The 12,733-nt window shown below is 41.9% G+C and overlaps 2 protein-coding genes across 2 annotated transcripts; both read right to left on the bottom strand.

The window, feature by feature from the left end:
• Window positions 1–1,916: 1,916 nt before the first annotated feature.
• On the bottom strand, window positions 1,917–3,608 carry LOC145297034 (uncharacterized). Its single transcript, XM_080143257.1, has one exon. It carries the CDS (start codon window positions 3,606–3,608, stop codon window positions 1,917–1,919), a length of 1,692 nt encoding a protein of 563 aa, XP_079999383.1.
• A 178-nt stretch (window positions 3,609–3,786) lies between these two features.
• LOC145297033 (uncharacterized) lies at window positions 3,787–7,452 on the bottom strand. The gene has a single exon (XM_080143256.1). It carries the CDS (start codon window positions 7,450–7,452, stop codon window positions 3,787–3,789), a length of 3,666 nt encoding a protein of 1,221 aa, XP_079999382.1.
• Window positions 7,453–12,733: the final 5,281 nt, after the last annotated feature.

Raw genomic sequence — 12,733 nt, 5'->3', positions numbered from 1 at the left:
CTAATCACACTCGCATATGAAATAATTTTAGGAGCGTACTCACAATTGAAAGCCTGTTAGGCACGTGCCTTTTTCTTTTTTTTTGTTTAAAGTTCTTTTAGAATTTTCCTTGCATGAAAACCATAGACACACATGTATTACAGGAGCAAGACCTCGTCGCTTGTCCGGATAGGAAATTCCATAATACCTTGTCACGTAAAAAGGTATTTTCTTTAAATTCAACTCCTTGTAGCATAAATACGTGCGGAACCGTAGTCACGTAAATAGTTTCCAGAAGTCTGTCTCGTCACAGCCGGGTATTAATTTCTTGCAGGGTTTACTTCTTTGAAGGAGGGCTCGTCAAAATTCCATTTTCAGCGCCGGGCAATGAACACGTTCACTCTCCACGACAGCAGAATTACAAAAGAGAACGAAATACGCGTTGAGCTCGTGACGTCATTACAGAGCTAGCATTTCTCTTTTCTCCAAATTAAAGGGCGTTTCGTACAAACCGAAAATATACGAAACTAAAATCATAATGGACACAAAACACAAAAAAATCATATATAAGAACCAGATAAACAATAATAAATGTAAACATGGGGGATGCACCAGCACCATTATTGGTACAAAAAAATTTCCAACAGAACAGTGAACAGGAGAAAAGACAACGAATTTATTTATTATTAATCAAGATGAACAATCACTTAAAAGAACAACAATAATAATGATAAAAGTAAAAAGCTAAAATAAAACAAACAAAAAAAAAAACTCCATTATTTTGCAGGGGAGTAGTGTAACGACCTCAGAATTAATCACCCCAAAATATGAAAAGATATTTTCGTATCTAAAAATCAAGAACTGCTAGCTCTACTTCTTTATATATATATATATATATATATATATATATATATATATATATATATATATATATATATATATATATACCTGTGAAACGCAAGAAAATGCGAAAGACGTGTGATTTTGCTTTGTAGACAAGTTGGCAATAAATAATAAAATTAAAATTCACGCTTCTTTGTAACAGTTGTCGCGGTTTCAAATCACCGCCTCCATTTTTTCTTCTGTTTTCTCTTTCTTTCTTTCCTTCTCCTACCGGTTAAACACAAGTGAAATGTTCGCCAAACACGTGAAACATTCGCCAAACACGAGTGCATTCACCAAACACGAGTGAAACGTTTGCCAAACACAAGTGAAACATTCTCCAAACGCGAGTGCATTCACCACCCACGCGTGAAACGTTCAACAAAAACACGAGTGAAACATGCGGCTAAGCACGAGTGGAACGCATGAACATATATCAACAAAACACCAGCAAAACAGGCGATTGAATTTTGTCGGATTTTAACCGACTGAAGGGGGGGGGAAGGCGTTTCTGCAACTCAACGGCTAAACCTGAACTCGACGTAGAAGGAAAAAGCAATGAAACTCTTAACTTGTGTGGAGAATCCTTCTCGGCTTTTCTCGGCTAACTGGAGTTGCAACGTATTGCCTCGTTGCTTACAACGACAAATTGTCTTTGTAATAGAAACGTGTAACTTGACTAAACAAAAAAGTCCAACTAACACATCAACGATAGGGGTGTTTTTATAACCCACAAGTTGATGCTACGCAAAGTTCAGTCCGACCCACGTGGTGGACAATAAACTACTACTACTACTATAAAATCAGTCGACCAAGCACTTTTTTATACCTTTTTCTTGAACGACTGCCTCCCAGAATTCCACTGCCTCCCCCCTCCACATCGAGTTCCGGTCAGTAATAATTACCACACATTCCCATATCAAAAAAAGAAAAATGAAAAAAAAGAAAAATGTCTTTTACGGGATGTGAGATAGGGAAAAGAGAAGGGAATTCATCTTTTAGTTACAGTTTTTAAGGTCTTGCCTGAGACCTTCACCTGAAATTTCTGGTTCTTTTTAGACCCCTAACAAACTGGGTCTACCCCGACGCCTTGGTCTGCAAGTTGGACAATACCATTGTTCTTCTTGGGGTGCATCTACCAGGCCCACACAACCAAAGTGGAACCAGTCATTACACTGATCACAAGCCACCATTGGTCTGAAATCTTCTGGTTTATCACATGCAGGGCAAATCCAGATTCTAACACTCTCATCAGGTCGGGACGATATATTTTGATCTGGCACATCCTCTGGTTCATGAAGAATTTCATTATCCACATTTTCAGAAAGAGAATTAATCTCCAGAGGAAATAAATGGTTGATTGAATGGATTAATGTAGCTCCATTTCCTTTTCTCACTCTTGCTGAACGAACCAACCCATCCTTTCCTTCAATCAACTCCAGGACTTCACCTATAGACCAAAATGGTCTAGTTTTAAGAGGGTCCTTTATTAACACTATGTCACCCCTTTTGATGGCATTATCAAAGGAAGGGTCAGATAACTCAAGAGTTCTTTCTCTCAGGCTCAACAGGTAATCTTCGTGCCACATCTTTCTAAACTTTTCTAAACTTTCTTCACGAAGACGGAGCGTTCTCTTTAACTCGATCCTGCTAAGTGGCTCTGTTAGTCCCAGTTCTTCATTGTCCAATCTTATCATTAAACCATGACCCACATTTGGATTCATGAGAGAGTTGGGAGTTAGGCAATCCATTTCATTAGAGCTTTTATAAGTCAGAGGACGACTATTAATGGCACGCTGGATATCTGATAACATGGTTAATAAACAAAAATAGTCAACCTTTCCCCTTCCTATAGTTTTGTAGAGACAGGATTTAACTGTCTTGATTGTCCTTTCCCAAGTACCTCCATACCAAGCTGAATAAAGTGGAATGGTACAATGCTTAAGGTGATAAGAACCAAACTTCTCCTTGAACTCATCAGTGATCAATCCCTGATCAATTATTTTGGCTGCAGAAATGAAAGTCCTTGCGTTGTCAGAGTAGAGGTGAGAGGGGATTCCATTCGCATTTGTGAAACGAACAAAGGCCTGCAAGAATGAAGATACACTCATATCTGGGACTAGTTCTATGTGAACCGCTCTGATAGCCATGCACGTGAAGATGAGGATATACATTTTATAGTCCTTCACTTCTCCCTTAACCCAGATGTGACTGGTGTAATCCACACCGGTATGGAGATATGGTCTTACCAAATTCACTCTAGAGCTAGGAAGGTCTGTTGCATTCGGTGTTGAGAAGGCAGTGGCATTGTATCTTTTGCACTTGGCACAAGTGCTCACAATTTTTTTAACAGCCTGTCTGGCTTGTGGTATCCAATATCCTTTTAACCTTATTTCATTTAAGGTTGTTGCTAAACCCAAATGTTGGTTTCTCTGATGAGTGTCCTTTATGATCAAATCGGTTAAATGGTGTCTTTTTCCTAAAAGAATTGGATTTTGCACCTCATAGGAATGCCATTCCGAGCCACCTATCCTTCCTCTTGAACGAATGATATTGGAGGGATCCAGGAATAGGTTTAAGTTTTTCACTAATTTTGGTGGACTCTTACCTTCAGGATCCAACAAGAAATCCAACTCTGCGGCAAAAGATTCCCCTTGCATCAACTTTATCAAATAGATTTTTGCCAGAAGGTGATTGTCCTCACTTCTCTTCAACGTTTTGTTGACAAACTTAAAAACCAAAGTCATTACATTAACTAATCTGTTGAAGTTGGAAAATCTTTCCACAGAGACTATAGGGGAACTTTCGTTGTGTCTCGTAAACAAATTCATTGCAGGATGAATGCATTCCTTTTGTTCTTCCGAGAGACAACCTAACTCGAGCTTGTTCCACCGAATTTCTTCCTGCTTTATCCATGCAGGGCCTTCATACCAATAGGAAAGGTGTTCCTGAAATTTTTTTAAAGGAAAGTCCTCTTGTGATGTAGTCGGCTGGGTTCTCCTTAGTTGGCACGTATTGGAAACTCAACTCCAACTTCATCTCTGACCTGATTGTTGCAGACATTTGCGTTATATCTTGCAGCCTGTTGCGCGCAAAGATGTTTTTTGTGGTTATCGACTTTGATAGTATCCAAGCCAATACCACTTGAGCGTCCGTTAGAACATATACTTTTTCTATCAGGGAGTTCTTCAAGGCTTCCTTTATAAAGGGAAAACATTTCAATGCTAGAAACACTGACAAAAGCTCCAAAGTGGGTAGAGATTTACCTTTTAAGGGTGCTACTTTTGCTTTAGCAAACACCAGTGCAGACTGTCCATCTTGTACAGCATATGCTGAAAAGCCGTATGCACTTTTGGAGGCATCACAAAATAGAAATAATTTTAGGGGCTTATTGTCGTCTAGGACTCTCCTTGGAAATGATACAGAGCCCAATTCTGTTAAGTCCTTTGCCAGAGCTTTCCAGGTTTTTTTTGACTCTTCTGAAACTTCATCATCCCAATCCAACTTTTGCCTCCAAAGTTCTCCTATCAGCATTCTGCTCCTTACTGTCACTGGAAGATATAGAGACAAGGGATCAAATATTTTGGAAGCTTCAGACAGCATTTTCCTTTTTGTTGATGCGGTTACATCGCATTGGTGCGAACAGACCTTCATAGTATCATGTTGAGGGTTGTACAAATACCCTAAAACTTTCTCCACACCAGAATCAAAACCTGACAGAGTTCCATCTGCCGCCATTTTTTCTTGTAACACTGCACTGTTCGAGTTACAGGATTGTATCTCAAAGTTACCCTCTTGCAGTCGTTCCTTCACCGCTGAGTATAACGTAGATAGAGTATCTACATCATTTCCTGTTTTCACCAAATTATCCACATAAAAGTTTGACTTGAGTACTTGGGAACATTCATCTGCAGGAAATTTTTCTGCATGATATTTTAAGACATAATTTAATATAAATGGACTTGCATTGAAACCGAATAAGATGGTAAAGTATCTGTAACAATGCAAGTTGTTGCCTTTTTTCAAGAAGAAACAAAAACGATTGCGGTCCTCTTCTAGCTCTAGACGAATCATAAGGAATGCTTTCCTTATGTCGGCCAATAATACATATTTGTTGGCCCTAAAGCGAATCAACAGTTCTAACATGTCTCCCATTAGGTTGACTCCTGGATAGGCTGCCTCATTCAAAGATGTAGCATTTGCCCCCTTGTAGGAACAATTGAACACAGGTCTCACCTTTGTGGTCGTCTGATCAGCCAGTTTTAGTACCGGTCTATGCGGAATCCATATGTACTTTTGAAAGTCTTCTGGAGTCACTGTTATTTCCTCTATAATCCCTTCATTTTCCTGTTGTCTAAAGACGTCTACGTATTGGTCATAGAGGCCTTTCTTCTCCAGGTCTTTAACTACTCTTTCCAGTATTCTAAGAGCAGCATTGTGGTTAGAAGGCACAAACTTCACTTTGTCTTCATACCATGGCAGTTGTACATGGTATCGGCCATCTTTGTAGGATATAGTGTTCCTAAACTTTTGTACCATCTCTTCATCCACGGTGGAGAATTCCTCTGTGATAGGTAACCCTAGTGACTCCATGCTAAACATGTTTTCTAGTCCTCTCTGGACGTTTCCTTCTTCAAACCAAGCTTTTAACGGGTCTGGGTATTTCTCCTCTGGATTCAGCACAAAATTAATTCTGTACTCGGAAAGTGGAGGTGTTTTGTCCAACAAGGAGGTATAATTAATTTTTGCCCCTCTCTTTACTTTGTGTCTTGGTTTTAACTGATTCTCATACATGAAGCAACGGCTGTTACCAAAGGGTACAAGTCCTCTCGGTGTGGAAAAAGCGGCTCCATACATGCAGGGGACGATTTCAAATGGTTCTATGAATTGAATGGCGTCAACTCCCAACAGCCCCTCAATTTTAATATAACTGTCCCGGAAATTGTACTTAGTTGCTAACTGATGTTGTTTCAGATTTTTAATTATCTGCGGAAGCTCTAGTAACTCATGCGAAAGATTCAAATTACTGGACAGAATTTGAAGAGTGTGAACTTTCTCAGGGATAAGTCTTAACTCCACTGTGGCCTCTTTAAAAGGTCTTGTCTCTGAGCCCAAAAAGGTTTTCACTTCCAACCTACTTTCTTTAGCTGTAGAAATGCAATTCAGTTTTTCCAGCACAGAGGTATCCAAGTAGGTCCTTTGGCTTCCGGTGTCCAGGAGACAATTTATTTCCAACTGGCTATTTCCCTTTCCTACTACTATGTTGATTACAAGAGACATGAAACCATAGCTGTAGTCATTCGTATGTACACAGGTGTCCACACGCACCTTGCCTCTCTTGTCTGGGCACATTGCTGTCACGTGGCCCTTAACAGTGCAGATGCTACAGCTACTATTTTTAGCTGTTCTCAAAGGGCACATTGCTCCCCTATGTGTCTTTTTTAGGCATCTAAAACACAGCCAAAGTTCTTTGCACCTTGTAATCCGGGCTTCGTGGGAGGTGTAGCAGGGACAATTTTCCGAAGAATGTTTGTGCTTTTTACAGAACTCACATTTTTGTGGTTTTGATTCCACTTTGGCATTGAAAGCCTTCAGGGAGGAATGTGATTCTTCTTCACTTTCTTTCCTAAGTCTAGGTGGGGGCCTCAGCTTGGTCACAGGGTGCTGTTCAGGTTTTCTAATAATCAAAAAACGCTTAATAATTTCTGGTGTCTTCAACAGGATTATTGATAATGTTGGATAGGTTTTTCCAGAAATCCTGATCAGTTCATTTTTTATGTTGGATGGTAATTTTGCAAACAATACCTGAGAAATTATTATGGCACCTGCCGACTGGTCATCATATAAGTCACAGCTGTATGATGTTCTAAGTTCCCATACGTCCGCCTGCGTTTTTATCATAAAGTCCTTCAACCCCACCAAGTCTTTTGGGCTCTCCAAGCGAAAATCTAATATACCTTGGATTATTTTGCCACGTATTTCTTCCTCATCCAAGTATTGTTCTTTCAACAATTTTAGAGCCACTGGGTAACTGTCTTCGGAGACGGACAAGTGGTCAATAAGTTGAAGGGCTCTACCCTCAAGAGAACATCTCAAAAAATATAGCTTTCCTGATGCCGATGGTATAGACATTGCACAATTCTCAAACTTAGTGAGAAAGTCCTTAAAACTTCTTCTATTTCTTTCAAAATCCCTTCCACTGAAATGTGGCCCTTTCAGTTTGATTTTAAAAGGTTCTACTGAAAAGGAAGAATGTGCGGTTGGGTTGAAGGATTTGGTTGCTTCTGGGATACTAGTGGCTTCCTGACTATGAGGGTTGAAGGTTGGTTCAACGTTGGTGGACCTCCTATCTTCTATAAGGACCTCTGAAGTATTTCCTTCACTGACTGTCCGTACAACTCCCAGTCTCTGTCGTACCTCTCTCTTAAATCTAAACGAAGCTTGAAAAAGTTCAGCAAGCGATTCAGCTTCCTCTTCTGCAGCGAGTTGCTCCTCCATACTCCAAGACACACCCTCTAGCTCCTCTAGCCATCCTTCTATATCCTTTTCAAAGGATAAAAACACATTCAAGGATAGAGGTTCTTCTTCCATACCCACCACAGTCGCCCTTATTTTTCTTTGAAGAAGGGATAGCCTTCTCTCTAGTTCCCTCCGAGTAATAGGGTCGTTCATTTTTTTTTTTTTTTTTTTTTGCGTTACGTTGCAAAGTGTCGGATTTTAACCGACTGAAGGGGGGGGGGAGGCGTTTCTGCAACTCAACGGCTAAACCTGAACTCGACGTAGAAGGAAAAAACAATGAAACTCTTAACTTGTGTGGAGAATCCTTCTCGGCTTTTCTCGGCTAACTGGAGTTGCAACGTATTGCCTCGTTGCTTACAACGACAAATTGTCTTTGTAATAGAAACGTGTAACGTCTAAACAAAAAAGTCCAACTTACACATCAACGATAGGGGTGTTTTTATAACCCACAAGTTGATGCTACGCAAAGTTCAGTCCGACCCACGTGGTGGACAATAAACTACTACTACTACTATAAAATCAGTCGACCAAGCACTTTTTTATACCTTTTTCTTGAACGACTGCCTCCCAGAATTCCACTGCCTCCCCCCTCCACATCGAGTTCCGGTCAGTAATAATTACCACAATTTATACCCTTTAGACGAAATTAATTTAGATGCAATCAACAAACTCCCAATCTACTCTTGAGTGCATACATTTCATTCAAGAATTAAATAGAGTCGTTTGTTTGTTTTCATGGGGACAAACCTTTTTTTTTATTTATTTATTTTTTTTAGCACATTTTCACCCCAAACAAGGCACATTGCCACTTTGATGTAGGGGGCTACTATCAGGGGCAGCAGCTACTGGGGCACTATGTAGGGATTTGGGCAGTAAGATGTCGGTTCACGTTGCACTTGAACTTCTGCATGTCAGTACAGTTAGGGAAGCAGGATCCTGGAATGGAATTCCAGAGTCTAGCGGTTCTGGGGAAGAAACTACTGGAGTAGAAAGATCTTTTACATCTAGGGATCTCTACTGTGTGGGGGTGGGATTTAGCTGCCTGTCGGGTTTGTCGAGGGTGTCTGCGTCATGGGGGCACAAGTGTCTGCAGGTCGTCAGAGCATTCACCATTAAAATACTTGTAGAACAAGCAGAGGGACGCAACGTTTCGTCGATGGGACAGAGGCTGAAGCTTAGATGACATTCAGGGCCTATCAGATTGGCGACTCTTTTTTGAACCTTGTCTAGGAGCGAGAGACTAGTAGTAGACGCACCAGCCCAGATGTGACAACAATACTCCATACATGGGCGAATGGTGGCCTTATAGAGATACAGGATACTTTCAGGTGTCAGTAGTTTTCTAGCACGGTAGAGAGAGCCTACCTTTTTTGCAGCGGCCCTGGCAATGTTTTCAATATAATTGTTCCAGCTCATGTTTCCTGTGAACGTTAGGCCAAGCAGTTTGAAACATGTACTCTCAGACAGGGAGTCACTGGCCATTGCTATTGGTGGCAGAGAAGGTTTCTTGTAGTTATTGAAGGAAACCAGTTTAGTCTTGGCAGCATTGAATGTGACCATCCATTTATGTCCCCATTCCACTACAGATTGGAGGTCATCCTCTAGTGTTTTTGCCATTTCTTTAGATATGTGTTCATTTGTTTTCCTGTCATGCCTGTTATAGAGTGTAATGTCATCAGCATATATACTCATCTCAGAGGCAGTTTTGTCAGGGAGGTCATTAATAAATATCAGGAACAATAGAGGTCCAAGAATAGACCCCTGAGGCACTCCCGCATTTATATCACACTGTTTAGATGTTCGACCGTCGAGGACAACCTGGATTTTTCTCTTATCTAAGAAGGATTCAATTATGCTAAGTATTTTACCAGTGATACCATATGATTTAATTTTCCTTGTGCCATACCCTGTCAAAAGCCTTAGATATATTTAGAGCTACCGCTCTGCCCTCCCCCGCTTTGTCCAGTGAATTACGTCGGCAAAATGAATACAGCTCATTCTGGCAAAGTAACTTGCCCAGGGAGCAACACCTAACGCTACCAGTCATGTTGGCCGAACCCACCAGCAGCAGGATCAGCCATTCTGAGCAGCAGTTCAAACAGTCCTTATCAGGGCTAATAAGTTTTTTCACAAATGCGATCCACTACTGCTTGCTTCTTGAGACCCACGGCAGCGAACTTCACTTCCAGTCTCCAGTGCTCCCGGCTCGCTTCAGCGCCTCCAGCTCATTCCTACAGCTTTCCAGCCATTGGTGTCTCCTGCAGCCTCGCCTGCCACCTTGCTCGCACTTGGCTCCCTGCCGGTCGTACATCCCTTAACACTGATCCCTCCGTTCTCAGTGTTGTCCGTTCCTAAACACTGATCCCTCCGTTCTGTTTTGTCCGTTCCTAAACACTGATTCCTCCGTTCTCAATGTTGTCCATTCTCAGGGTCGTCCATTCTTTAACACTGATCCCTCCGTTCTCAGTGTTGTCCGTTCCTAAACACTGATCCCTCCGTTCTCAGTGTTGTCCATTCTCAGGGTCGTCCATTCCTTAACACTGATCCCTCCGTTCTCAGTGTTGTCCGTTCCTAAACACTGATCCCTCCGTTCTCAGTGTTGTCCATTCTCAGGGTCGTCCATTCTTTAACACTGATCCCTCCGTTCTCAGTGTTGTCCGTTCCTAAACACTGATCCCTCCGTTCTCAGTGTTGTCCGTTCCTAAACACTGATCCCTCCGTTCTCAGTGTTGTCCGTTCCTAAACACTGATCCCTCCGTTCTCAGTGTTGTCCATTCTCAGGGTCGTCCATTCCTTAACACTGATCCCTCCGTTCTCAGTGTTGTCCGTTCCTAAACACTGATCCCTCCGTTCTCAGTGTTGTCCATTCTCAGGGTCGTCCATTCCTTAACACTGATCCCTCCGTTCTCAGTGTTGTCCGTTCCTTAACACTGATCCCTCCATTCTCAGTGTTGTCCATTCCCAAACACTGACCCCTCCGTCAGTGTCCACCATCCGTTCCAGACTGCCTTGACATCCAGCTGATCACTCCAGACCTAGTGAACAACCCTGAACCATGCTACGTCTAGAGTACCTGTTCCCGACCTTAACCTCCAGTGACGTGCGGCCCTCCAGGCGACCGGCAACCAGATTCAATGATTAATTTTTTTTTGCTACTTTTTTGCTAAAAATAAAAGGCGAATCTTCGCCTTTAACCAAACAACCCGTGTCCGTCATTCCTCTTTGCCTTTTTGCTGTTTACCGTGTGCCTGTGTCTACCTTGTTAGTTGTTGGGTCGATTCTCCCCGGACGACTGGCCCCGCAACACAGTGTCTTTAATTTTTCAAAATTAAACATTAACTCTTTGTCACATTTCTTTTTTTTTAATTCTTGAATTTTTTCAGAAAAAAAAAATATCTTCTCTAAATTGACCCCCAAATTATTAAAATATTATATTTACTTAACTAAGAGAGTTTGCTGTTCCTTATTTTATTTTTCTAAGACACATACTAACGGAATTTTGGGTTCGTTATCAATATCCGTTTTCCATGTTAAGAAAAATGAAAGAAAAAAAAGGAAAAAAAAAACATATAAAGCAAATTTGTGAGAAATGGGCAACTAATAGAAATGAGCAAAAGAAATACAAACCCGAATGTGTTTAAAATGATCCAAATTTATTAAAATAAAAAGTTATCAATTGCCTTTATTTCGCTGCTACCGATGTCGACGAGTGGGGCACATTAGCCGCTATTGCGTCGCTTCACAGGACTAGGGAAACAAGTAATGGGGAGCCATTGCGCCAGTGGTTCCCCCTTCTATGTGGAAATGAAACGTTACCTCAGTTACCTGTAGTAGTCAATGGGAAGAGAGCCATGGCCCTTGTTGACTCAGGTTGTGCCACAACGTTGATAATGAAGAATGTCGCTAAATCATGGAGTGGAGCCAGGAGTATTAAGACCGTGGATGGTAGGGAGGTGAAATGTCTGGGAGAGACAACAGCAGAAGTACTGGTGCAAGGTGTGCCTATTGGATTGCGAGCCCTGGTGTTGGATCGTCAGGTTGGTGATGTTGATGTGGTTTTAGGTGTAAGTGCGATCAACTAACTGGGGAGGGGGCGCTACGTTGAGAGGGGGCCAAGTAACTTTTGGACGCCTCGGCACAGTAGGAATGGCAGGAGTGGAAGGTGATAGAAAGATCAGAATGCAAAAACCGGAGGCTTGCTGCATCGAGGACGAGGATTTCCTGGCGAGGTTCGATGGTGAGAGGTGGATGGTGGAATGGAACTACGAAACAAAGTAAGCTGCTATGAAAAAACACTGCAAGGAGAAATAAGAAAACGACTCGAGGAAGAAGTGGAGAGGTGGATAGAGGAGGGAATTCTGAAACCATGGACAGGGGAAGAAAAAGGAGTGCTACCATTACTGGCGGTTGTTCAACCCACAAAGAACAAAGTTAGACCGGTACTGGATTTCAGAGAATTAAACAGACACGTAGCTTAGGGGAGAGAAACTTGAATGCCTACTAGTAGCCACTATCCGCGAGTGTCTAAGGTCGCTCTGTACAGGGGTTTGTCAGAACAATCTGGCATGAGGATACTTTTTCCATAGAAGTAAACCCTGACCAAATATTCAAAATCACATAGTATTCACAGCCCAAATAAGAACTCCTCACTACGGCTACCCCACAGCTTTTCCGAGGAATGGTGCACCTTCTCCAAGTGATATTACCTCAAGTAATAGCACAAAGCTGGATACTCCACCAGACTAGATAAATTCTTGTCCTGGAATCCAGTAAGACTAAGAAACCAAAATGAAAGATATACTGCAACGTATAAAAATGGTTAATTGGGGAGATGAAAATTATATTCTCAACTTCTTTATTAACTCAGTGTTTGAGAGATAAAGAACTTAAGTGTATCTCATCTAGAGTTCAAGTGTTAGCTCCAGATTGTGGGCCCCTTGACTTCTGAGAACTTCGACTGAAGTAAAATAAAACAAAAGGGGAAAGGGGATTGACGTATGCGAAGAGGTTATGAGGAAATGGGGGAGGATGGAGCGGACCACTAAGATTGTCGACCTGAAGTCGGCTTATCTCCAGATCCATGCAGATGAAAAACTCTGGCAACATCAATTGGTCCGGTACAAGGGGAAGATGTATTGCTTGACGAGGTTAGGCTTTGGGCTGAGCTCAGTCTCCAAAATTATGACTGCCGTGCTGAAGACGGTGCAAGGCCACTAGTTCGTACATTGACGACATTCTCGTGGAGGAAGCAGAGGTGACAGCGGAGAAAGTGAGAGGCCATGTCGCGAGGTATGGGTTGACTGCAAAACCAGGATGGAGGAGCGGCGTTGGGGTTTAAACTCTGCCGAGATGG

This window comes from Euprymna scolopes, chromosome 17 (assembly GCF_053919585.1).
Source record: "Euprymna scolopes isolate OS-2025 chromosome 17, ASM5391958v1, whole genome shotgun sequence".
NCBI lineage: Eukaryota > Metazoa > Mollusca > Cephalopoda > Sepiida > Sepiolidae > Euprymna > Euprymna scolopes.
The sequence above is the reverse complement of the archived record's forward strand: the minus strand, read 5'-3'. Positions and strand labels throughout refer to the sequence as shown.

What these genes read in the sequence shown, in the direction of transcription:
- LOC145297034 (XM_080143257.1), bottom strand. Translation starts at nt 3,608, where the DNA reads ATGACTTTGGTTTTTAAGTTTGTCAACAAAACGTTGAAGAGAAGTGAG.
- LOC145297033 (XM_080143256.1), bottom strand. Translation starts at nt 7,452, where the DNA reads ATGGAAGAAGAACCTCTATCCTTGAATGTGTTTTTATCCTTTGAAAAG.